At 40.9% G+C, this 27,975-nt stretch overlaps 1 protein-coding gene across 1 annotated transcript in view; it reads left to right on the plus strand.

Moving 5' to 3' along the window:
• The first annotated feature begins 1,758 nt into the window (after window positions 1-1,758).
• Window positions 1,759-27,975, plus strand: part of CFAP299 (cilia and flagella associated protein 299) — a 696,770-nt gene continuing 670,553 nt past the window's right edge. The window contains exons 1-2 of the mRNA XM_055588903.1: window positions 1,759-2,104; window positions 16,452-16,582. Of these exons, the coding sequence (XP_055444878.1) occupies window positions 1,994-2,104; window positions 16,452-16,582 (242 nt within the window). The 5' untranslated portion in view covers window positions 1,759-1,993. The remainder of the gene's footprint in view (window positions 2,105-16,451; window positions 16,583-27,975) is intronic.

A 27,975-nucleotide genomic window follows, 5' to 3' on the forward strand; every position in this document is an offset into this window, starting at 1 on the left:
GATAATCCAGAATACTGAGACCTAGATAACCCAGATGGAGAAGGCAATGGCACTCCACTCCAGTACTTTTGCCTAGAAAATCCCATGGACAAAGGAGCCTGGTAGGCTGCAGTCCATGGGGTCGCGAAGAGTCGGACACGACTCAGCGACTTCACTTTTACTTTTTACTTTCATGCATTGGAGAAGGAAATGGCAACCCACTCCAGTCTTCTTGCCTGGAGAATCCCAGGGACGGGGGAGCCTGGTGAGCTGCCGTCTATGGGGTCGCACAGAGTCAGACACGACTGAAGCGACTTAGCAGCAGCAGCAGCAGCAGCAGATAATCCAGAATACTGAGACCTCTGTCTCTTATCAGGTAGAATGTCTTAAACCACATGGATTTTTCCCTCTGTCTTGAGCTATTTGAATTTTCATGTCTTTTTAGGCATTAGATGACGTCAAAGTGTTGGTGGTTGTTAATTTTAGCACAGATACTAGTTAAAGATGTAATCCATTGTTGGTACTTGGGACAGTGCCTAGCATGCAGGGTGCACGCAATAACTGGTATTATTATTATTATTAATGTCATTGTATTATGAGTGTCCAGGGTTTCTTTCTCTTTTCTGTTCTCCTAAATCAAGACTACATTGTATTTAAAAATAATGTCCAAAGTGCCACTTAAAATGTAGTAATTAATTAAAAGACAAGTTACTGATATCCTAGAGATTATTGTTTCCAGCACTTAAAATCGAACATTCATGACATTCTAATTTTGAGAGGGCCTTTTTAAAGTAAGAAAGCTAACTCAAGGTGAAGTATCTTAACAGATGTTTTCATTAAAAATTTTTTTTGCACTTCTGTGGAAAGCTTCAAAATCAACTCAGTAAGTACTTAGAGAGCAACTACCACAGGCTCAAGTGTTGTACTATGTGTTAATTCCCAAGGATGATTTGTAGAACATTAAAATCCAAAAATGGATTCTGAAAAATTTTGCCAGCTGCCAGGGTGGATTACTTTAAATCCATGTTTTCAAAATGTAAAACTGTTCTAAAGGAAAAGTCTTTAGTAAAAACCTTTGCTTTCTAATTTTCCACAGATATTTTACCCTTTAAAAGAAGGCAGCTTCCACAGGCCAAGGTCTTTGTGTGTTTACTGAAACGTAAAGGTTAAAAAAAAAAAAAGTTAAAACAAGCTCCTGGGGCCAAAAGAAGTCTTCAAAGATATTTTCGTTCAGTTAGTTTCCTTTGGGAAATTCATAAATTCTTTCTCATATCCAAATCTTAGCAATAACTTAAAAATAGGTGGCCCAGTGGTAAAGAATCCTCCTGCCAATGCAGGAGACGTAAGAGACGTGGGTTCGATCCCCGGGTCGGGAAGATCCCCTAGAGAAGGGAATGACACCCCATTCCAGTATTCTTGCCCCGGAAATCCCATGGACAGAGGAGCCTGGCAAAGCTACAGTCCATGGGGTCTCGAAAAAGAGTCGGACTGACTTAGCAACTAAACAACAACAACAACAATTTGAAAATGTTATTAATGTTTCTTTTGTTAATGGATTTATTCACAAGTCCATTTCCAGAAATTTCTGTTTTGAGACACTCTGCAAAAATGGAACTTCAGTTACCAGAGAACTAACCTTGGTAATCTGGTCCTTCACAGCATTGTTTTAGAATGAGACTAGGAGCTCTGATCTGTAGTATTTTGTCTACATATCCTGGCAGGAGTTTCACCCTTTCAAATTTTGGATTGCAACTGCCTCTCTTCCAAGACTACTCATTTTTATCGAAGTGCGAGTCTACTGAAGTCGTCAGACCTGAACTTGGGGAGGGTAATTTGAGACAGTGTTCCTAGGAGTGAGGCGGGAACCTGAAACCGTAACCAGACACGGGGGTGGGATTAACGCCCCAAACTCCGCACCGGTTTCTAACTGATTGGAAGGGACGAAGTGGGTGGAATCTTCTGACCCTGCCCCCGGGCCTCCGTAGCTAGGGACGCTTCGGCCACGGCAACAGCGATGGATCAGGACGAAGCGTTGACCACCGTGGACAATATAGTCACGCAGTTCAACACCTACGAAGATTTCCTGGACTCGCAGATCACGACCCTGGACTTGTACTACCTGGAGGTAAGGGCAGCCGCCCAGTAGGGTGGCCACCGCCTTTGCGTTCCCTGGGTCCGCGCACGATCCTGAGCTCCCGGGTCGTGGGGTGTTCGCCCCCTGGCGGTAAATCTTGGGGACTGCAGGCGCGGCAGTTTCCCGACCGCGGCTCCAAAGCCACCGCGGTGGAGTGCCGCCGTGTCCGTGTCCCTACCTGCCCCCCGCCCCCTCCACTACCTGGGTCTGAGCGGCATTCCGGCCCCTTTTGTCCGTGGCGCCGCGCAGACCCGTGCCCGTGCGCACGCGCACCACACGCGCCGCGGAACCTCGGTTGTCTGCCCAGCGCCGCCCTCGCCGTCTCCTGGCCGCCCCGCCTCCAAAATCCTCCCTCTCCGAGCTGAGGGGCTGGATTCGGAGACCCGCGGAGACCCTTCCGGGGGCTGCAGTTCAGGTCTGACACCCTGTTTCTTTTCGCCAGTTTGTACCAAAGAACAGAAGGCAGTATCCTTCCAGGTGTATCTCGTGTTCTACTGGGCATTTGGTTCCCAGCTAGTTGGTTCAGAAAGCGCTTTAATTACAGGTACAGTTACAGCTCCCTGTAACTGCAGGCATAAGCTGACTCCTGTTTACCGAGTTGATGGAGCACAACTGTTGTTGACAGTTAAAAAAAAAAGCCTGCAACACAGCAAAATCGGACGTAATTGGGATTGGCTACAGTCCTCTGGCTTCTTAAAGGTGTTGGGGATGGGTGGGGAGCAAGTGGGGGGCTGGGAGGAGGGCAGAATGATTAAGTGCTTGGCCTCCTGGAGGAGAATCAGGATGGGGGGGGGGGTGTGGATAATGGGCTGCGGGTCCTGAGAAGCAGGATATGGACCGAATGTCCCTGTAGCCCTGATATAGTCCCCAGACCAGGCCGACTAAACGGACACTGACTTGGAAATTCTGCTGTTTTGGACCCAGACCCCGGACCCCCAAGTTGCCCCATATTTAGGCCAGAGAGAGCAAGCACTGCTATGTGGGTCCACTCCACATGTGAGTCTGAGAAGGATCTGTATCCTGCAGTGAACTCCGCAAATACTTATTCAGCACCACAGTCATTCTGTCTTTTAGTGGATTGAAATTTTTGGATTTGGAGTCCAAAATGATCGTATTAAAACTTAGATTTTACTTCAGTGGGGATTCCAAGGTCTGAAAAGTGCTTCTTCAAAACACATTTACGTGCTACATAGGAACATAATTTTTTAATACAATATATTTGACATGTTCACAATGCTTTCATTTATTTGTATATCCTTAGCTGCACTGGGTCTTTGTTGCTGCACTGTAGCTTTCTCTAGTTGTGGTTCTCGGGCTTCTCATTGCTGTTCCTGGGCTGCTTCTTGCCGTGGCTTTTCTTGCTGTGGGAGCACAGGCTCTAGGCGTGAGGGCTTCAGTGGCTGCTGCACAGGCGCTCAGTATTTGGGGCTTGCAGTTCCTGGAGCTTCAGTTCAGTTCAGTTCAGTTGCTCAGTCATGTCCGACTCTTTGCGACCCCATGGACTGCAGCACACCAGGCTTCCCTGTTTATCACCAACTCCTGGAGCTTGCTCAAACTCATGTCCAGGGAGTCGGTGATGCCATCCAACCATCGCATCCTCTGTCATCCCCTTCTCATCCTGCCTTCAATCTTTCTCAGCATCAGGGTCTTTTCCAATGAGGTAGTTCTTTGCATGAGGTGGCCAAAGTATTGAAGCTTCAGCTTCAGCATCAGTCCTTCCAATGAATATTCAGGACTGATTTCCTTTATAATTGACTGGCTTGATCTCCTTGCCGACCAAGGGACTCTCAAGAGTCTTCTTCAACACCACAGTTCAAAAGCCTCAATTCTTCGGCGCTCAGCTTTCTTTATAGTCCAACTGTCACATCCATACATGACTACTAGAAAAACCACAGCTTTGACTAGACAGACATTTATTGGCAAAGTAATGTCTCTGCTTTTTAATATGCTGTCTAAGTTGGTCTAAGCTTTTCTTCCAAGGAGCAAGAGTCTTTTAATTTCATAGCTGCAGTCACCATCTGCAGTGATTTTGGAGTCCCCCAAAATAAAGTCTCTCACTGTTACCCCATCTATTTGCCATGAAGTGATGGGACTAGATGCCATGATCTTAGTTTTTTGAATGTTGAGCTTTAAGCCAACTTTTTCACTCTCCTCTTTCAGTTTCATCAAGAGGCTCTTCAGTTCTTCACTTTCTGCCATAAGGGGGTATCATCTTCATATCTGAGGTTATTGATATTTTTCTTGGCAGTCTTGATTCCAGCTTGTGCTTCATACAGCCCAGCATTTTGCATGATTTACTCTGCATATAAGTTAAATAAGCAGGGTGACAATATACAGCCTTGTCATACTCCTTTCCCAGTTTGGAGCCAGTCCACTGTTCAAACTACTGCACAATTGCTCTCATCTCACATGCTAGCAAAGTAATGCTCACAATTCTCCAAGCCAGGCTTCAATAGTACGTGAATCGTGAACTTTCAGATGTTCAAGATGGTTTTAGAAAAGACAGAGGAACCAGAGATCAAATTGCCAACATTTGTTGGATCATTGAAAAAGCAAGAGAGTTCCAGAAAAACATCTATTTTTGCTTTTATGACTATGCCAAAGCCTTTGACTGTGTGGATCACAACAAACTGTGGAAAATTCTTAAGGAGATGGGAATACCAGACCACCTGACCTGCCTCCCTAGACTTCAGGCTTCAATAGTTGTGGCACATGGGCTCAGTGGTTTCAGCTGGAGGGCTCTAGAACACAGGCTCAGTAGTTGTGGCTCATGGGGTTAGTTACTCTGAGGCATGTGGAATCTTCCCAGCCAGGGATTGAACCTGCGCCCCCTGCATTGGTAGGTGGATTCTTACCCAGTGTGCCAGCAGGGAAGTCCAGGAACATAATTTTAAGGAAGTAGAAACATCTCACTTTAGTCCTATCTTTTCCATGAACAAATTGTGTGACCTTGGGCAGAAAATTTGATCTTTATGTGTTAAAAAAAAGCTGGGTGGTATTTCCAACATATTTTCTGACTTCAAAATCAAGCTTTTAATATTTTATACAGATAATATAAAGTTAAAATCATGAAGGTTCAGTTTTATGCCTTGCAATGGAAGTCACTGAAATAAATGAGGGGCAAAAGGTAGTGGGGCCAAACAGTGTTTGAATGTAAAATTTTGAATATCTAAATAAATAATAATGAAATATAGACAATAAATACCCCAATAGGATATAATTATCTTTGTAGCACATGTGCACAATTGCCAAGCTTCAGCTTAATATTGTTAAGAAAGGTTTCAATTTTTTTTAAGGCAGAGTTTTTCATGTGAGTTAGCAATGAAACTTATTGATTAGAAGTGAGAAATTAAAACTTTGTGTTATATTAATCATAATTTCAAAGGTCTCCAAAATGGAAAATGATGACTATGTTTGGGGGAAAGGTAAAGAAATTTACTTTTAAATTTGATGTTAGTTAAGCCATTTGCTGTCAGCCAACTTCTTTCACTGGCCACTTTAGTGCTGGCATGATGGGCACATGGAGGAAGACGGAGGCTACACATGGGCCCAGTGGCATGGGTGCCCTCTTGCAAAGGCTGATGTTGCTGAATATCTGACTCAAATGACAGGCGTTTGACTGTCAGCAACCAAGTTGAATACCTGCAATATTGCACCATTTCTCAAGGGAACCAACCAACCACTTGGTGGCAAATTGACCACATTGGCCCCTTCAACCTTGGAAAGGTCAACAGTTCAATCTGATAGGAACAGATACATTTGGTAGTAATGGATTTGCCTCTTCTGGCTGTAGTCATAAGTCTGCTCCACTATCTAATGGCCTATGGAGTATTTTTTTCATTACTATGGAGTATTTTTTTTTTTTCTCTTGGAAAAACCTTTTAAATATCATGAAACTATATCAAATGTTTTTCCCTTTCATGATGGAGGTAGTCATGGGTAACTAACCTGCTACCAAGTGGCTGGCTAATCCCTAAGACTTGGGCTTTTCATTTTCTTTTCCCAAAGCATTCAACATGCTTAGAAGCAACCAATGCCATTATCTTTCTTATTGCCACTAAATTATACTCTGGCAAAAAACACGTGGTTACCCAAAGCCCTGACTTCACTGCAGGTCTGTAAAGTTGATAAATCAAAACTTGGCCTCTGCACGTCACTGACTACAGCAAAATCTTTTCTACTGTAAAGAGGGCTTGTAATACCTTTAATAAGGTCAGAGAACCAATTCTAGGTAACCTAGAACCATTCAATCTGTCCTTTAAATTTCCATTCCTCTGGAATCATTGCCAGTAGCCAACTGTGACTCATTCAGGGTTCACTAAAAGAAGCAGAACATGCACACATACACACACATACACACACACACACACACAAGTAGATGCAAATATGTGTGTGTCATGTATGTTTACTTTTTTATAGAGATTTTCCCCTGCACCATTATGAGAACTGTTTAAATGGTTGATGAAGGGCTGTTTCTTTAGTGTCTGGAACCTGAAGTCATTAGGACAGACAGCCAGGAAGTAAAGTTACATGAGAAGTGGGGGAAACTAGGGGAAATGGACCTGTAAAAGTACGCTAGAATTCAAAAGGACAAACTGGAACTTGGATCAGGCTGTCACCTGTTCTACACTTCGAACTTTGATGGTAGGAAGAGATCTGCAGAAGAAGCTAATATCTTTAGTCACAGAGATAAACATACTCATACACCTGACCCAGGAGTTGGAGGAGGTAAAGGAGAAGATCCTGTAAGAGCTAGAACAACATGGTTGCTCTTCTTCTATCATCCAAATCTATTGCAAATGTCTCTTGGGGTCCAACCTAACTGTAACTAACTAAGGAAGGAAAGTTATGGAAACAAAGCTCTAACTTAGTTAAGTTGACAGAATACAAATTCACTGCATCTGTCACATTTTACTTTTCACAAGGAGACTGAATTAAAGTCTAACTTACATACTTAAAAATTAATAAAATGAAAATCATGTAATTTTCATAAGTCATTTATAGGATTTGTATAGCCCTGACATCAGTCCAGAAAATGATAGCACAAAATGGAAAGCTAAAGACTAATTTTACTAACTGAGTGAGAAATGAATCTAGAAATATAATAAGAAACAATAGATCATGTTGGGGGCCGGCGTGAGGCACTCCGCCCATGAGGCACTCCGCCCATGGCAAGATCAGAGACTGCTAAATACTACTCTTAAGTAGTATGGTTTATCATACGAATGCAAAGATGGACTCAGACAGGAAGGATTTTACTTCTCATCAGGAGTAATACAAGCCGTGGTATAATGGGATAACATTCTCTAAAATGCTGAAAGGTTAAAAAGTCAACCTGTAACACTAATCCAGCAAAAATGTCTTTCAAAAATTAAGTGAGATAACTGAAGAAATCAAAGAGAAAACAACAAGTTCCTGAAAAAGATAAAAGAGAAGACCAACAATCCAAAATCTAGGGGATGAAAGCAAAAGCAGTTCTAAGAGGGAAGTGTATAATGAAAGAAGCTTTTTAGGAAACAAGAAAAATCCCAAATAAGCAACCTAAACTTGCACTTAAAGGAACTAGAAAAAGACAAACAAACAAAACCTGAATTGAGTAGAAACAAAGAAACTGTAAAGATCAGAGCAAAAAATAAGTGAATAGAGACTAGAAAAACAATAGAAGAGATCAATGAACTTAAGTTATTTCTTTGAAAGGTAAATAAAATTGATAAACTTTTACCCAGTCTTATCAAGTGAAAAAGAGAGAAGGTCCAAACAAATAAAATAAAAAATAAAGAAGGAAATGTTATAATTGATACAACAGAAATACAAAGGATTGTTTAAGAGATTACTATGAACAACTGTATGACAATAAAATGGACAACCCTGTAGAAATGGACAAATTCCTAGAAATGTACACTCTCTCAAGTCTGAACCAGGAAGAAATAGAAAATATGAACATACCAATTACCGGTAATGAAATTGAATCAGTAATAAACTAACTCTCAGCAAACAAAGTCCAGGAGCAGATAGCGTCTCAGGTGAATTCTACCAAGCATTTGGGGAAGAGTTAACTCCTGTCCCTTTCAACACTTCAAAAAATTAAAGCAGAAGTAATGCTTCCAAACTCATTCTGCAAAGCCAACATCACCCAGATACCAAAACTGGACAAAGATATCACACACAGAAAAGAAAATTATAGATCAATATCCTCAAAAATCCTCAACAAAATGTTAGCAAACTGAATTCAATAATACATTAAAAGGATCACACACCATGGTCAAATGGGATTTATTCTAGAGATACAAGGATGGCTCAATATTCACTAATCAAAGGGCTTAATATTCACTAATCAAATTTCATTCAACAATTTATTAATGTGATGTTATTAGCAAATTGCTGAATGAAAATGATATGATCATTTCAATAGATGTAGTAAAAAGCTTTTGACAGTATTCAGTATCCATTTCTGATAAAGACTCTCAACAAAGTAGGTATAAAGGAAACATACATCAAAATAATAAAGGCTATATATGACAAACCCCCAGCTGTCATCATACTTAACAGTAGAAAGTTGAAAGCATTTTATCTAAGGTCAAGAATAAGAGAAGGCTGCCCACACTTGCCACTTTTGTTCAACATAGTATTGTAAATCCTAGTCATAGTGATTAGAGAAGAAAAAGAAAGAAAAAGAATACAAATTGGAGAGGAAGAAGTAAAACCACCACTCTTTCCAGGTGATATGATACTATACATAATAAATCCTCAGTCATGTCCAACTCTTTGAGACCTCATGGACTGTAGCTTGCCAGGCTTCTCTGTGCATGGAATTCTCTAGACAATAAAACTGGAGCGGGTTGCCATTTCCTTCTCCAGGGGATCTTCCCAACCCAGGGATTGAACCTAGGTCTTCTGCGTTGCAGGCAGATTCTTTACTGTTTGAGCCACCAAAGAAGCATTGCAGTGGATTCTTTATCATCTGAGCTACCAGGGAAGCCCCAATAAATCCTCAGACACCATCAAAAAATTATGAGAACTCATCATAAGATTAAGTAAAATTGCAGTATACAAAATTAATATGCAGAAACCTGTTACTTTTCCATATGCTAACAGTGAACTATCTGAAAGGGAAACTGAAAAAACAATCCTGTTTGTAACTGCATCAAACAGAACAGAATACTTAAGAATGAATTTAACTAAGGAGATAGATTACCTGTACTTGGAAAACCATAAGACACTGATGAAGGAAACCAAAGACAACACAAACAGATGGAAAGATATACAGTGCTCATTGGTTGGAGGAATTAGTGTTGTTAAAATGACTCTACTACCCAAGACAATCTATAGATTCAGTGCAAACCCTATTAAAATACCAGTGGGATTTTTCATAGAACTAGCACAAATTCTAAAATTTTATGGAAACACAGGAGACGTCAAATATCTAGAGCAACCTTAATATAGAAAGAACTGGATTTAAAACTATACTGCAAGGCTATGGTAATCAAAATAATATAGTATTGGCACAAAAGCAGACACAGATCAATAGAACAGAAGAGTGAGCCCAGAATGAACCCAGACTTTAGTGGGCAATTAATCTATGACAAAGAGGACAAGAATATACAATGGGAAAAGACAGCCTCTTCAATAAATGCTTTTGGGAAAACGCGACAGCTGTGTGCAAAAAGGTCAAACTGGAGTACTTTCTTATACTATGTACAAAAATAAATTCAAAATGGATTATAGACTTAAATGCAAGACTTGAAACTATGAAACTTCTAGAAGAAAGCATAACCTGTACATTCTTTTACGTTGGTCTGGGAAATACATTTCTGGATATATCTGCCCAGGCAAGGAAAACAAAAACAAAAATAGGCAAATGGTACTACATCACATTAAAAGGCTTTTGCATAGAAAAAGAAACTATCAGCAAAACAAAAGGCCGCTTAGTTAATGGGAGAAGATATTTGCAGATGATACATTTGAGAAGGGATTAATACCCAAAATATACAAAGAACTCATACAATTCTACATCAGAAAAACCCAAACAAGATGATTAAAGAAATGAGAGATAATCAGAATAGACATTTTCCACAGAAGATACACAAATGGCCAGCAGATGTATGAAAAGTTGCTTGGTGTCACTAGTCATCAGTTCAGTTCAGTTTAGTTCAGTCACTCAGTTGTGTCCAACTCTTTGCGACCCCATGAACCGCAGCATGCCAAGCCTCCCTGTCTATCACTAACTCCAAGAGTTTACCTGAACTCATGTCCATTGAATCGGTGATGCCATCCAACCATCTCATCCTCTGTCATCCCATTCTCCTCCTGCCCTCAATCTTTCCCAGGATCAGGGTCTTTTCCAATGAGTCAGTTCTTCACATCAGGTGGCCAAAGTATTGGAATTTCAGCTTCAGGATTGTTCCTTCCAATGAATATTCAGGACTAATCTCCTTTAGGATGGACTGGTTAGATCTCCTTGCAGTCCAAGAGATTCTCAAGAGTCTTCTCCAACACCACAGTTCAAAAGCTCAATTCTTCGGCGCTCAGCTTTCTTTATAGCCCAGCTCTCACATTCATACATGACTACTGGAAAAACCATAGCCTTGACTGGACGGACCTTTGTTGACAAAGTAATGTCTCTGCTTTTGAATATGGTGTCTAGGTTGGTCATAACTTTCCTTCCAAGGAGTAAGCGTCTTTTAATTTCATGGCTGCAATCACCGTCTGCAGTGATTTTGGAGACCCCCAAAATAAAGTCAGCCACTGTTTCCCCATCTATTTGCCATGAAGTGATGGGACCAGATGCCATGATCTTAGTTTTCTGAATGTTGAGCTTTAAGCCAACTTTTTCACTCTCCACTTTCACTTTCATCGAGAGGCTTTTTAGTTCTTCTTCACTTTCTGCCATAAGGGTGGTGTCATCTGCATATCTGAGGTTATTGATATTTCTCCTGGCAATCTTGATTCCAGCTTGTGTTTCTTCCAGCCCAGCATTTCTCATGATGTACTCTGCATATAAGTTAAATAAGCAGGGTGGCAATATACAGCCTTGACATATTCCTTTTCCTATTTGGAACCAGTCTGCTGTTCCATGTCCAGTCCTAGCTGTTGCTTCCTGACCTGCATACAGGCTTCTCAAGGGGCAGGTCAGGTGGTCTGGTATTCCCATCTCTTTCAGAATTTTCCACAGTTTATTGTGATCCATGCAGTTGAAGGCTTTGGCATAGTCAATAAAGCAGAAATAGATGTTTTTCTGGAACTCTCTTGCTTTTTCGATGATCCAGCGGATGTTGGCAATTTGATCTCTGGTTCCTCTGCCTTTTCTAAAACCATCTTGAACATCTGGAAGTTCACAGTTCACGTATTGCTTAAGCCTGGCTAGTCATCAGGGAAATGCAAATCAAAACCACAAGGTAACACCTCACAAATTTCAGAATGGCTGTTATCAAGGACAACAAATAACAATTATTGATGAGGATGTTGAGAAAAGGGAAACTTCATGCAGTGTTGAAGAGCATGTAAATTGCTGCAGTCACTGTGGAAAAGAGTATGGAGACTCCTCAAGAATTTAAAACTAGAGCTACCATATGATCTATCAATTCTACTCCAAACGAAATGAAAATATTAATTCAAAAAGACATAGGCACCCCTATGTTCATTGCATTATTATTTATATTAGCCAAGATATGGAAACACCTAAGTGCCATCAACAGATGAATGAATAAAGAAGATGTGGTTACAATAGAATATTACTTAGCCATAGAAAAGAATGAAATCTTGCCATTTCTGCCAACATGGATGGACCTAGAGGGCATTATGCTAAATGAAATAAATCAGACAGACAAAGACAAATACTTCTTGATCTCACCTATATGTAGAATCTAGAAAATCAAAACAAATGTACAGCTATGTTTAACAAAACTTAAGTAGAGTGATAGATACAGAGAACAAACAGGTGATTGCCAAACGGGAATGAATTGGAGGAGAGAAATAGATGAGGGATATTAAGAGATAAAGACTTCCAGGTGCACAGAATTGCGTGAGTCGTGGGTATGAAATGTACAGTGTGGGGAATAGAGTCAATAACTATGTAATATCTTTGTATGGTGAGATATTTGTTAATTAGACATCATGGTTATTATTTGATAGGAATATGAAATCTCCTTGCTGTGTAACCGGAACTAACAGTGTTATAGGTCACTGTACTTTAAAACAAACAAACAAACATATGCTTAGAAAAAGAGAGCAGATTTGTGGTTACCAGAGATTGAGGAGGGTGGAGGGAGGGGGAATTAAATGAAGGCCAGTGTAAAGGTACAGACTTGCAATTATAAGATGAATAAGTACTAGGGATATAATGTACAACATGACAAATACAATTAATGCTGCTTTATATCATTTTTGAAATGTGTTGAGAGTAAATTCTAAGAGATCTCATCCCAAGGGGGAAAAATATATATTTTTCTATTTCTTTAATTTGGTATCTGTATGAGACAGATGTGAACTAAACTTACTGCAGTAATCATTCTATGATGTATATAAATCAAATCATTATACTGCACACCTTGAACTTATATAGTGCTGTATGTCAATTATATCTCAGTAAAACTTGAAGAAAAAATTAAGGTGAAATAAATATTTCTTTAGTTAAAAAAAAAAAAGCCAAGATAACTTGTTGTTAGCAGGCCTGTTAAAAAAATATTTATTTTATTTATTTGGCTGTGCCAGGTCTTAACTGCGACACAAGGACGTGTGAGCTCAGCAAGTTGTGGTGTGTGAACACCTAAGTTGTAGGATGTGGGGTCTAGTTCCCTGACCAGGGATTGAACCTGGGCTCCCTGCAATGGGAGCATGGCATCTCAGCCACTGGACCACCAGGGAAATCCCTTAGCAGACCTTTCCTACAAGAATTGTTAAAGTTTTTGAGGTAGAAGGAAAATCGTGTATCTGTAAGAAAGTTGAATCTACACAAAATAATGAAAATCACCAGAAATGCAAATGAGTGAATGAATATGTGAATGAATAAAACTGTTTTATTTCTGTTTCTTTAAAGATAAGTTATTTAAAGATGATTAACCATTTAAAGTAGAGAGATGACTTGTGATTCCACCAGTTAGAACATGGTTATGGTTAAATGGGGAAACAACTTCAACTTTCTGCTTGATCTTGTCATTTTTTATAATACAAAGAAGGCTGAGCACCAAAGAATTGATGCCTTCAAACTGTGGTGCTGGAGAAGACTCTTCAGAGTCCCTTGGACTCTCAAGGAGAGAGATCGAACCAGTAAATCCTAAAGGAAATCAACACTGAATATTCATCGGAAGGACTGATGCTGAAGCTGAAGCTCCAGTACTCTGGCCACCTGATACGAAGAGCTGGCTCATTGGAAAAGACCCTGATGCTGGGTAAGATTTAAGGCAGGAGGAGAAGGAGAAGGAGATGACCGAAGAGATGGTTGGATGGCATCACCAACTCAATGGACATGAGTTTGAGTAAGCTCCAGGAGATAGTGAAGGACAGAGAAGCCTGGCATGCTCCAGTCCGTGGGGTCATAAAGAGTCAGACATGATTTAGCGACTGAAGAACAACATATTTGTGTCAGTGAGCACAGAACTATCCAAATGATTCAGTGTGGCTCTGGCAGGGTACACAACAATAATTCACTCCATATGCAAAGTTAATAGTGCAGTTGGGTTGGGTTTAATTCAATCACTGATGAATTATATGTGATGAACCATGGTTCCTTATACCTGGCTGGTTAGTTCCATAGCACACTGTGGTATAGAGCAGAAAGAGGTATAAGAAAAAGAAGAACTAGTCAATACAGCAACTTTTTAATGGTCTTTATTATATAAAATGCTCTGTTGACCACAGGCAACTTATGTTTTGCTGCTAGAAGAACCCCACAGTCTTACAGAGCTCAGCTATGAATTCTTCCCCTGAGCTTACTTTTAGTAATGTATTTAAGAAAATTTATACTCAAGTCATCTCATTTTTTGTAAGTCAAACTCAAAATCTGCATCCCTTTTCTAATAAATGTTGACTCCACTAGGTGGAGGCATTTGCTCAGTTTTGTGGTTCAGAGGAACGTAGCCTGGGATCGAGAGTATACTGAGCAGGGGAACAAGTCAAGAAAGCCCTGGCAAGCCCTCCTGCTTTGCATTGTCTTCACTTGGCAAATGTACCCATATTGCTACACAGGTTTCAGTATTTGCTTTTAGTGTTTAGCAAAGCAAAGTAGTCAGGTTTTCCATGTTGATAGTATCTGAATTTTTTATTTTGTTTGAGTAGTTTGAACTTTAAAATAGCCACTGTGGGTTGAATAGATTATTAACCATGAATTAAGTTTTCTCATTTTAATTCTGCTAGACAGAAAGTGAAGAAGAACTAAAGAGCCTCTTGATGAAAGTGAAAGAGGAGAGTGAAAAAGCTGGCTTAAAGTTCAACATTCAGAAAACTAAGACCATGGCATCTGGTCCCATCACTTCATGGGAAATAGATGGGGAAACAGTGGAAACAGTGGCTGACTTTATTTTTTTGGGCTCCAAAATCACTGCAGATGGTGACTGCAGCCATGAGATTAAAAGACACATACTCCTTGGAAGGAAAGTTATGACCAACCTAGACAGCATATTCAAAAGCAGAGACATTACTTTGTCAACAAAGGTCTGTCTAGTCAAGGCTATGGTTTTTCCAGTGGTCATGTATGGATGTGAGAGTTGGACTATAAAGAAAGATGAGCTCCTAAGAATTGATGCTTTTGAGCTGTGGTATTGGAGAAGACTCTTGAGAGTCTCTTGGACTGCAAGAAGATCTAACCAGTCCATCCTAAAGGAGATCAGTCCTGGGTGTTCATTGGTAGGACTGATGCTGAAGCTGAAACTCCAATACTTTGGCCACCTGATGGGAAGAGCTGACTCATTGGAAAAGACCCTGCTGTTGGAAAGATTGAGGGCAGGAGGAGAATGGGATGACAGGGGTTGAGATGGTTGGATGGCATCACCAACTCAATGGACATGGGTTTGGGTGAACTCTGGGAGTTGGTGATAGACAGGGAGGCCTGGCGTGCTGCAGTTCATGGGGTCGCAAAGAGTAGGATATGACTGAGCGACTGAACTGAACTGAACTGAGACAGTTCTTACATTCAGCAGTGATGTATTAAGTGAGGGTCTGTAACAATAAAATAAATGCTATTTTCACGATATTACAGACATTTTCTGTTTAATTAAGATGGTAATATAAGGGATAATATAAAATGTTAATATACATATTGTTATATAATACTTAGGGGTTTCCTAGGTGGCAGTAGTGGTAAAGAACCCGCCTGTTAATGCAGGAGATGTAAGAGACATGGGTTTGGTCCCTGGCTCCAGAAGATCCCCTAGAGGAGGGCATGACTACCCACTCCAGTATTCTTGCTGGGAAAATTCCATGGACAGGGGAGCCTGGTGGGCTAGTGTCAATAAGGTCACACAGAGTCAGACACAACTGAAGCAACTTAGCGTGCATGCACAGACAAGTAATACTTAAGCCTTTATATCAGTAACTTCTGGTAAAATATCACCTCTTCAGTGGGGAGATGCTTGTCTCTTTTGAATATGCTATGCAAGTAACAGAAATGTGTGTGACAATTTTTAAAATAACTGAAATATAAAAGGTCCAGAGAATTGTAGGGAAATATATATATATATATATATATATATATATATATATATTTTTTTTTTTTTTTTTTTCAGTTTGAAGCTTTTTGTGGTCATCTTGGGTTTCTACTTCTCTGTTTTTATTGGTACCGACATTATATGGAAACAATATCCTTCTACTCAAATAGGAAATTCATCTGCTCTTTGCTTTGTATTTGAAGTTATAATGCCCCGTGTCATCAGTTAATGGACTTCAAGGAAGTAGCTCTCTGAAGTATTGAACTTTCTGAAAGCAATCCAGTTTTCTTTTTTGTGCAGTTGCTTTTTATAAAGTCTTTTTTGTGTAAATACTGTTGTCTTGTATAAGTACTATTGTCTCTAAGTTTTATTGTTTTAAGAATACTTTATTAATTATCTACAGCTCTTCTCATAAATTGATTAAAAACATAACAGACTTTTGTCTTCCAATCCCTTAGAGGAAATTTAGTGCATGATGTTATTATCATTTTTTTGTCCCATCTTACATCTCTGGGAAAGGGATGACAAATCAGATGTTTATAAAATTACTGTTGGAAAGAATTCCAACTTTTCATGTCTAACATATCTTGTCTCATATTTAAATAACACATTTGCTTTTTCATTTGAAACAATTATTCCGTATACATTGATAAAACGTCTCATTCATCCACAAACCTAACAATCGATCTTCTTTTCAGGATGAAGGTCTGGCCCGCCAGTTGGTGGAGCTAGGCTACCGAGGTACTGGAGAGGTGGTGAAAAGAGAAGATTTTGAAGCAAGGAAGGCAGCGATAGAGATTGCAAGGTTGGCTGAAAGAACTCAGAAAAAGTAAGTGTCCATGTTCCAAACTGATTTTATATTACATTGTAGAGTCTGTGAAAAAAATCCAGTTTTGTTGGCATTGTGGTAATTTAGAAGCACTGGTTGGAACTGGTAGAACTTGGAATATTCTAAGTTGTGCAGATCAGGGATTGGAGGAACTGTGGTATGGTTGCAAGAAAGCCACAGGCAACTGTGAGCTACTAATTTAAAAAATATAGATACTGAAATATGGTCATCATACCAATAAAGTCCTATTAAAACACAATTCTATATAATTGGCTTTACACAAAAACTGCGAGTGATTTTTGCCTTTGTACTTTTGAGGCCTGTAAATCTTTGGCTTCATTTATATTCTCACGTTTTTGTAAATACTGATTCACTGGATTCTATTAGCAGTCACTGACTTTTGTTAATGTGACTCATACCTGGGTATATGAAATGTGAATTTAATAAAATACATTAAATGTATTAGGAAAGAGATGTACATCTAAAGTGAATAAACAAGTAAGACAATTTGAAAAAGTCTTGATAAGTAATTATCTATTTTCTTTTTAAAAGTTAATGCTAAAGTTGTAAATGTTGGAGAAGATAATTACTTCGAAATTGGTATATTATTCTTGCTGTTGTTGTTTAGTCATTAAGTCGTGCCTCTTTCTGACCCTATAGACGTAACCTGCCAGGCTCCCCTGTCCATAGGATTTCCCTAACTATGGTTGATTCTTGTTGATGTTTGACAGAAAACAACAAAATTCTGTAAAGCAACTATCCTTAAAAAACAAATAAATTAAAAAAAAAGAATACTGTATCTTCCCAACCCAGGGATCGAACCCACATCTCTTGCTTTGGCAGGCAAAGTTTTTACCACTGAGCCACCAGGGAAGCCCACATTATTCTTAGGTAACATTTAAAAAAAATACCCAGTAATTACGAGTAGAAATCTCCCATGGATTTGCTATAAAAATAACATTTGGTAGTGGACTGTGAATCTGTTCTGGAAATGTGCAGTTTTAATGGATCTTTCCATTAAAGTGGTGGTTCTCATACTTCAGAACCGTAGAATATTGGAATTTAATATGCTGACATTCAGTAATATATTAGTCTTCTGTTGCTGTCATAACACACTGCTACAAACTGCGTGGCTGAACACTACACAAATGTATTTATTCATCGTCCTATAGGTCACAGATCAGAGTACAGTGGCTTGGCTGGATTCTCTGCACTCTATCACAAAGTTGAAATCCTGGTGTTGGCTAGATTGAGTTCTTTTCTGGAGACTCTGAGAATGAATCTGCTTCCACACTCATTTGGGGCTTCTGTGATAGCTCAGTTGGTAAAGAATCCGCCTGCAGTGCAGGAGACCCCTGTTCGATTCCTGGGTCAGGAAGATCTGCTGGAGAAGGTATAGGCTACCCACTCCAGTACTCTTGGGCTTCCCTTGTGGCTTAGCTGGTAAAGAATCCGCCTGCAATGTGGGAGACCTGGGTTCGATCCCTGGGTTGGGAAGATGCCCTGGAGAAGGGAAAGGCTACCCACATGTGGGATGGGCCCCACATGTTTCCTCTTGCCCCATGTGGGAGTTCCTTTGTTCTCTTCTCTGCCCAGGTCCATTGTCGTGTTATTGGCAGCAGGGCCAGCAGAGTCTGAACACCAAACATGTCCTATACCTATTATACTGAGGATCACTTTGAAAATATGTGTGAACATCTGCCTGCCCGCCAACTGGTACCAACTTGAAAACATATGATTCTACTATGAGATTATTTGAGTTAGCTTCTCTAATGTGTGGGTGAGCAGCCCCATGCAGATCACAACCCTATTCTCCAGCAATCATAGAGCACTCATTAGCAGCAAGAGTATGTCACTTTCTTAGAATAGTTTCATGGATAAAAGTGGCTGGTTAAAGATATTGGGAGAGAGTATTTTGCTGGAAGAAAGCACAAGGTTGAAACAAATTCCTTAGTTGTTCGCTTCACAAATACTCATAGACAACCGTGCTACCCTAGGTGTTATGCTAGGTACGGGGGCTGTTATAGAAGACTTATTAGTCCCTGCCCTCCAGAAAACTGAGGGCTGGATAAAGAAAAGACAGTGATGTTGCTGGTGGGAGTATACATTGGGAAATAGTTTGGTGGTTCTTCAAATAGTTGTCATATGACCCAGTAATCCCACTCCTAAGTGTATATCCAAGGGAATTGAACACTTCAGTTCAGTTCAGTTGCTCAGTTTTGTCTGACTCTTTGTGACCCCATGAATCGCAGCACACCAGGCCTCCCTGTCCATCACCAACTCTCGGAGTTCACCCAGACTCACGTCCATCGAGTCAGTGATGCCATCCAGCCATCTCATCCTCTGTCGTCCCCTTCTCCTCCTGCCCCCAATCCCTCCCAGCATCAGAGTCTTTTCCAATGAGTCAACTCTTTGCATGAGGTGGCCAAAGTACTGGAGTTTCAGCTTTGGCATCATTCCTTCCAAAGAAATCCCAGGGCTGATCTCCTTCAGAATGGACTGGTTGGATCTCCTTGCAGTCCAAGGGACTCACAAGAGTCCTCTCCAACACCACAGCTCAAAAGCATCAATTGAACACAATTGACCACTGAAAAACTTATACACCAGTGTTCATAGCTGGATTATTCATAGCAGCTAGAAAAGGGCAGAAACTCCGGGACTTTCCTGGTGGTTTAGTGGTTAAAACTCTGAGCTTTCACTGCAGGGGGTATGGGTTCAATCCCTGGTCAGAGAACTAAGATCCCACATGCTGCATGGCATGGACAAAAGAGGGAAAAAAGGAAAAAAAATGGGGACGCAATCCAAATGTCCATCAACTGATGAATGGATAAAAAAATGTAATATACATAGATAACAATGGAATATTATTCAGTCATAGAAAGGAGTGAAATATTCTTCTCTGCTATGATATGAATAAACTTTGAAAATATTAGGTTTAGCAAAGGAGGCAGGTAAAAAAATTTATAAATTATATAGTCCCATTTATGTAAAGTGTCCACAATTGGTAGATCCATAAGGACAAAAGTAGATTTGTGGTTGTCTTTGTCAAGGTCTGGAAGGAACAGTGAAAGAAGAATGATTGCCAGTGGGTATGGGGTGTTTTTCTGGGGTGACAGAATGTTCTGGAAGTAGATATTGGTGATGGTTGTACTGCTTTGTAACTGTATTAAGAACCATTGAATTGTGGACCTTGGAAGTTTGAATATTATGGTTTGTGAATTATATCTCAACTTAGGAAGGCAGTTAAAACAGAAGATAACATATGCTATCATAGGTCTCACAGCAACACCCTGAAGTAGTACTAAGTCAAGATTTGAATGTGAACAGGGAAGGCTCTTCTTAAGGCATGTCAGCTGAATTTACTTTTAAAGGGCAAGTAGGAGTCAATGAGGAAGACAAGGGTATGAAGATGGACACACATTCAGTTTGCCTCAATTCATGATAAACTTGCCTTCTTCACAAATCATCCTCTCTACCTCTTTGTCTTAATCTGTACCTAGTCCTTTGCTAAGATGTCCCCCCACGTCCAACCCAAGTTGTACCAACTAGAGGTCACTCATTTCCACATTAACTGGGTTGGTGGCCGTGGTGGTGGTGGGTGAGCTCTGCATTCTCCTAGCTCCCTCAGCCTTTGCTTCAAAGCCCTCTCTGCTTCATTATCACATAAACACCATCTCTCATCCCCCATCCACTGAGATTCATGCCAGCTGGGTAGCTGCAAGGCAGAGACTTTTTGTAAAGGTTGGAAAGAAAGGATGGGATTAGTTTAGCTGGTGTTTACTGAGGTAGCTCCCCTCATAAGTCCTGGAGAATCTCTATTTGTAGTGAGAAGTTCAGTTGATTTCCATGGGTGATAGAGAAAAAGATGTTGACTATATGTACACAGGTTGGATATTGGATTATTGGGATCTAGTTAGTAGTTAATATCTGAGTAGTTATATCTCAGCCTGAACACTCTCCTGGATGACCTTGTAAGATCATCAGTCTCTTAGCTTTGGACCAGTTTATGTTTTTAGGAGATGAATTAGCTCTTTAAACTGCTTCTGAGATAATGACCTTATTTTTACTGAAATGCAGAATCTGAAACACAGAGGGCATAAATAGTAGCCCTGGAGGAACTGAGAATTGTACTGCTTGGCTGTTGCCATCTTCTTGAGAGACTTTGTGATGCGCCTTTGGGAATTCCTGTAAAGGGAGCTTGACAGGCATCTCAGATGCCAAATATATAGGGATCCCTGTGATCTTTCTTGCTGAAATAGAGAGGATATCTGTGGTGGTTTGGGCTTCCCAGGTGGCTCAGTGGTAAAGAATTCACCTTTCAATGCAGAAGATGCAGGAGATCTGGGTTCGATCTTCCCAGGTTGGGAAGATCCCTGGAGGAGGAAATGGCAACCCACTCCAGTATTCTTGTCTGGGAAATCCCATGGGTAGAGGATCCTGGTGAGCTACAGTCCATGGGGTTGCAAAGAGTTGGACATGACTGAGCATGCATGTATGCATAGTGATTTTGGAGAAGGCCCTATATTCTTTTATCCTCAAGTACATTGGGGACTAAATTTATAAAGTTGGACAAGTCCCCAACCTTTCTTATTCCAACCAATTGTCAGCTTATCATCTGTCCACTATTTCTAAGTGGAGTATGCTTCCTCAATTTATTTTTAAAAATAGGAGTTGGAAGTATCTATTAATTGATAGCATACTTTTCCTGAAGATGATGTTAGATACAAGGTCAAAATTTGTTTTATAATTCACTTTATGATCAAAAGGGAATACCACATGCTAGTGAATTAAATGAATTTCTGCAAGTTTAATGTTTTCTGCTAGTTAACATCTGATTTCTATAAAATGGTTTCACCTTTTCACTTTGTTTCAAGTAGTTTATGCTTTTAAAGTCATTCTTGTGCATTTAATCGTGCTCAAGCAAGAAATCTAGAGTTGTGGCTTGTCTGAGATTAGCTTCTCCAGGAAACAGACAGTGGGGGTCAGAAGAGACATTTGCTGGGGAAGGTAACACCTGTGAAAGGGAAAGTGAGGAAGCAGGACTAAGCAGGGTCAGAATCTTCTTTTTTTTTTTTTTTTAATATTTATGTATTTATTTGGCTGTGCTGGGTCTTCATCGCCACATGTGGGATCTTCAGTCCTGGTTGCGGCACTCAGGATGTTTTTAGTTGTGGCATACAAACTAGTGGCAACATGTGGGACTGAGTTCCCTGACCAGGCATCAAACCGGGGCCTCCGGTGTTGGGAGCACAGAGTCCCAGCCACTGGACCACCCGGGAAGACCCAGGGTCAGACTCTTTTTTTTTTTTGGCCAGTAAACAACTTAGTCTTTTATTTGCCCAAGGCCAGCTGTTGCAGGCATTGAGGCCCCAAGACTTCCAGAAGGGATGGGGGAGGGGGTGAGCCATCCTGCCTCCCAGGTGCTGCCTGCCCCATCCTGCTTCCTGCAGGAGATGGGAGAGTAGATAGAGTGGACACTTGCACTATCAAGTATGTCCTCAGTTTTGTGTGTGTGTCAGTCGCTCAGTCGTGTCTGTCTCCATGACGTCATGGACTGTAGCCCACCAGGTTCCTCTGTCCAAGGGATTCTTCAGGCAAGAGTACTGGAGCATCAGACTCTTGATACCAAAGTTACAAAGACTCTCCCAGCACCTCAGAAAGCTCCAGAGTAAAGGCTGTTTGTTAAAGTTTGGGTGAAGCGTTCAGGCCCTTAGTACCTCTTTTGCGTCTAGTCATTGCCTGAGGGTTGCCCTCCAAGTGTGATCTCAGCTTGAAAATGAGGCAGATCCTGGAAGGGTTAACAGCTGGAGGCTGTCATTTCAGCATCTTCCCACAGTCAGGCAGCGAGGCCTTTTTCCAAGGGGTATCTGAGTGCTGCATCCCCATGCCTGCTATGGATCACCCCATGCGATGTATGGATCCATTTTATGCTTGCAGGGAGCAGCTCTTCCACAGCACCAAGGGCCTTTCTCCCAGGGAGGTCATTCACAGGAGGAGACTTAGTGGGATGAGCTACAGTCCCCATCACTGCTGTTGGTTTGGGGGCCAGAGGTGGTTCTCATTATCTCATTCTACTGTTCATCCTGTATCTTCTGTCTTCAGCTGTCACCTCTTAGTCTCAACCATAAGATGATGGAGGCCATGGTAATCCTACTGTGCTCATGTTGAAGTGGCTGAATTTCTCATCCTCATTTAAAATTCTGTTAGGAAGTACCAAGAGGTACTTGGGTGAGCCACTCAAGTTTGTGGCTTGTTACTCTCTACCCCATTCTGTAACAGCAGTGCCATCTCTCTTGCCCATCAGCAAGAGTAACTCTTAACAAGACAGTGTCTCTCCATCTTGTTTGCTGGGATGTGGGCACAAGAAACTTAAGAGTGCTCACATGGAAGTCAGAGTTTGTAGTTCAGTGACACACTTGCTGTTTTTCCTGGTAAGAGTATTCTCAAAGACAGCGCCATATCCTAGAACAATATTGCTTCTGAGCTGGAACTTCAGCTGTGCCTCCTGTCGACTGTTCCAAACTATTGTTTTAGGCTGACAACTTCTGATGGGGCACTAAGTGATTTGGCCAGAGGATCCCATGATTATGAGCTCTCTTCCACACCTTTCTTTTGGTTGTACAGTGGGTTTCCTGGTTGGGGTGCTGTGTTGTATTGGATTTCATGCCTGTGGATTAGGCATTTTGTAGGCACCCAGATAGTGGTGCCAACTAAGGTCAGGTGGGCAGCAAAAAGCACATTCATATCAGGAATAGGTAGGTGTTCCCATGGGAATAAATTTTTGTCCCTTCAGGGGAGAGCAACTGTCAACAAGAGTTCATTGTTCTCCTCGAGGACTAATGCCCTCCCAGAGACTCAACATTGGTCTCTTTTGCTGGAAAATTGGACCTGGAGAAGTAGAGTAGCTGGATCTGCCTTAGTGAGTGGGAGTCTGCTGTTGGGTCCTTGATCTGTTGTACTTTGTTGATGTGTCTATCATGCTGGTGTTGAGAAGACTGCTGACAAGGCTGAGTGACATCAACTGGCTGAGCCCTTTTGTCTGTTTGGTTGTTTAGTGCATCATTTTTGATGGGTGTTATAAGAATCTTCACACTTGTACTCATTACCCTATATCCATCCATGTGACACCACTTCAGATATTCTTAGTTTCCACCTTTTTTCTTCCCAGTTTCCTGCCCAGCCAGTTAGCCCATTCACCATTGCCTATGACTCTTTGTTTTTCCTTATCCTTATGCCTATTTGTTTTTCCTTATCCTATACAGAGATGTATAGGGATGATCAGGGACTTCTCTGGCAGCCCTGTGGTTGAGACTCCATGCTTCCACTGCAAGGGGTGTGGGTTTGATCCCTGCTCAAGGAACTAGGATCCCACATGCTGGGCAATCAACAAACAAATAAACAACAAAAACAAAGTAGATAATCAGATGTGTCACTGAAAATTCTGCCTATTGGGAAGTTTTCTTTCTCACTGTAATTTACAGACATTCCTAGATTTTATGGCTTGAATTGGATTTTCCAGCAAAGGTTTGTTGAAATCCTGATCCCCAGTACCACCAGTACCACAGCATGTGACTTTATTTGGGAATAAGATCATTGCAGATATGACCAGTTGTTGTTGTTCAGTCACTCTCTTGTGTCTGACTGTTTGTGACCCCATAGACTGCAGCATGCCAGGCCCCTCTGTCCTTCATTATCTCCCAGAGTTTGCTCAGATTCATGTCCACTGAGTTGGTGATGCTATCTAACCATTTTATCCTCTGCCACCCCCTTCTCCTCTTGCCTTCAATCTTTCCCAGCATCAGGATCTTTTCCAATGAGTCGGCTCTTCACATCAGGTGGCCAAAGTATTGGAATTTCAGTTTCAGTGTTAGTCCTTCTGATGAATATTCAGGGTTGATTTCCTTTAGGATTGACTGGTTTGACCTCTTTGCTGTCCAAATGACTCTCAAGTCTTCTCCAGCACCACAATTCAAAAGCATTAATTCTTCAGCACTCAGCCTTCTTGATGGTCCAACTGTCACATCAGCATGTTACTACTGGAAAAATTAAAGCTCTGACTATATGGGCTTCCCTGATAGCTCAGTTGGTAAAGAATCTGCCTGCAATGTGGGAGACCTGTGTTCGATCCCTGGGTTGGGAAGGTCCCCTGGAGAAGGGAAAGGTTACCCACTCCAGTATTCTGGAGAATTCCATGGATTGTATTGTCCATGGGGTCACAAAGAGTTGGACACAACAGCGACTTTCACTTTGAGTATATGGACCTTTGTAGGCAAACTGATGTCTCTACTTTTTCATACACTGTCTAGGTTTGTCATAGTTTTCCTTCCAAGGAGGAAGCATCTCTTAATTTCATGGCTGGAGTCACTGTCCTCAGTGATTTTGGAGCCTAAGAAAATAAAATTATAATCAGTTAATTTAAGATAAGTTTGTATTGAAGTTGGGTGGGCCCCTAATCTAGTATGACTGGTGTCCTTATAAGAAGATGGCCATGTAAAGAATCTGCCTGCAATGCAGGATACCCCAGTTTGATTCCTGGGTTGGGAAGATTAACTGGAGAATGGATAGGCTACCCACTCCAGTATTCTTGGGCTTCCTTCGTGGCTCAGCTGGTAAAGAATCCGCCTGCAGTGTGGGAGACCTGGGTTTGATGTCTGGGTTGGGAAGATCCCCTATAGAAGGGAAAGGCTACCCACTCCAGTATTCTGGCCTGGAGAATTCCATGGAGCGTATAGTCCATGGGGTCAGAAAGAGTCGGACATGACTGAAAGACTTTCACTTCTCTTTCATCTGAAGACAGATACCCAGGGAAAATGCCATGTGACAATTAAGGATTCAAGTGATTACAGACGAAGGAATGGCAAAGATTTCCAGCAAGCCACCAAAAGCTATGAAAGGCAAGAAAAGATTCCCTTTAAGTTTCCAGAGTAAGCATGACCCTGCTGATACATCTTGATGTTTGGATTTTAGCTTCTGGGCCTATAAAGGTGATCAATTTCTGTTGTTTTAAGCCACCCAATTTGCAATGCTTTGTTGTAGTAGCCCTAGGACACTACTACACTGAGGAAGTCTTTATCTTGGAAAGCTTTGAAGTGGCAAATACCCACAATTTTTAGGATTTACTCTGTCTTTCGGAGTCCATGTGTCTTATAAAAGGTATGTGATGGCCGCCTCTTGTTCATTCTTTCAATCAATGTGGTGTCACTGGTGGAATTAATCAATGTTATGTTCTGTGGAATGTCCAGTTGGCCCAGATTCCATTTTGAAAGGGGATAGTTACTGTAGCCCCGAGGCAAAACTGTGAATGAGTATTGTTGTTGTTTATTGTGAATTCATTGATTTTGACCTCATTTCCCAATTGGCAGAGAAAAGGACTCACTCACCAAATCAATAGCTATATTCCATGTATTTGAAGTCATAATTTGTTCTAGCAACTCGCACAACAAATGCAATCAATACTATGACGTGAATGAGCTTGTGGTAGTCTACAGTCATATTCCAGGATCCAGTGTGGGGATTGTGCCAGTTGCTAAGTATGGCAATCTGAATTAGATGTTTGGATCAGTGACCCCTGGGTAGATCAGTAAGCACAGTGGGCCTGTTGTAAACTGACCCTTTCGTCAAATGGCCAGGACTCCATCTGTTATCTCCTCCCCACGTGCCTTCACTCTAATAGTGGGACCATGACGATGCTTTGGATCTCCAGATACCAATCTCAGCTGTGACCCTGCACCCAGTAGTCTATCAGCTGTCTGGGTATTCTCCTTTCTTTAGTGTCTGTTAATCTAAGTAAATGGTTGAAGATCCCTTTGGCAAAGAACAGAGGGACTCATTGCAACAGATACTTGATATTGGGTTACAGGTCCATTCCTCTAGGACAGGGTAACTTCTTCAGTCAGCAGGTTCCTAGTCTGATACTGGATCAGGTATGGATATTGGGCAAGATGTCCTAACTTCCTACTGTGATGGCTTCCTTCAACCTCAAATAATCAGCTTTGATTTCTTATTGTGATACACATTGAGTAGTACCTTTGTTGACGGAGCATCTGTTTTGCTCCAAGGGATGACATGTTCAACACACCAACTGCATGATTTTCTCCGCGTGAGGGTCCTAAGTGGCCACTCTGAGCTTGTTGGTCAAGTCCCTGGATTAAGCTCTTTATCTGAGTCTGCAAATTATGATATTGATAAATGCTCAGTATTAACTAGCTTTATATTATAACATCACTGAGATTACATTCTCAATTTTTCCTCCTTTCCTCTTTCCTTCTCTCTGCCTCTCTTTCACTTTTTTTCCTTCCACCAGTCTTTCCCTCCCTCCCTTTCTCTCCAACAAGCAAGTGATTATAGAGGGTGCTGATCTTTTTAGGAACGTCATGTCTATCTATACCTGTCAGCCTATCAGCAAATGTATCCATATTATTATACTTTCAGTTCAGTTCAGTTCAGTCACTCAGTCGTGTCTGGCTCTTTGTGACCCCATGAACTGCAGCACACCAGGCCTCCCTGTCCATTTCCAATTCCCGGAGTTTACTCAAACTCATGTCCATCAAGTTGGTGATGCCATCCAACCATCTCATCCTTTGTCAGCCCCTTCTCCTCCTGCCTTCAATCTTTCCCAGCATCAGGGTCTTTTCAAATGAGTCAGTTCTTCTCATCAGGTCGCCAAAGTATTGGAGTTTCAGATTCAGCATCAGTCCTTCCAATGAACACTCAGGACTGATCTCCTTTAAGATGGACTGGTTGGATCTCCTTGCAATAGTCCCTTTATAGGCAAATTCAAGGATGTCTTCTCAGATTCACCTTACTTGCTTGACTTCTTCTGATGCCTTTAATAGCAATTTGGAATTATCCATTTCTTCAAATATTCCCTACCTTTGACTTTTATTACCTTTAACCTTCCGTTTTCTTCTGTGTTTGCTATTGTCTACCAGCTTTGCTATATCTTCTCCTTTCTCACTAACTTGGATCTCTCCCAAAGGACAGTTCTTCTTCTTTTTTTTTTTTTTTTCACTCTTTATATTCCACTGTTTTCATATCTCAAACACTTTACGTTTCCAGTTTCCTAAACCAGATCTCCAGTCCTGACATCTTTCCTGGGCTTTTAGTTCCATGTTTGTTTTTTAAATAACTGTGTTGTTAAACCAATACCAAAATACCAAAAAGTCGTACTATTGTTCCTTTATAGAGATCCACTCCCCATACAAAGATTCCTTTTTAAGTGCTGGTAATACCATTTTAGAAAACTATAAGCATTATATTTTACAATATCTTCAAAAGACTATTTGTGAGCAATTCTAAAAGACAATTAACACTGGATTTCTGTTGAGTCCTTTGTTCAGATTTGTTCATACCTTCATATATTTTTCACTCTTCTTACATCTTGCTAATCCAAT

The sequence above is a fragment of the Bubalus kerabau genome, chromosome 7 (assembly GCF_029407905.1).
Source record: "Bubalus kerabau isolate K-KA32 ecotype Philippines breed swamp buffalo chromosome 7, PCC_UOA_SB_1v2, whole genome shotgun sequence".
NCBI classification, from domain to species: Eukaryota; Metazoa; Chordata; class Mammalia; order Artiodactyla; family Bovidae; genus Bubalus; species Bubalus kerabau.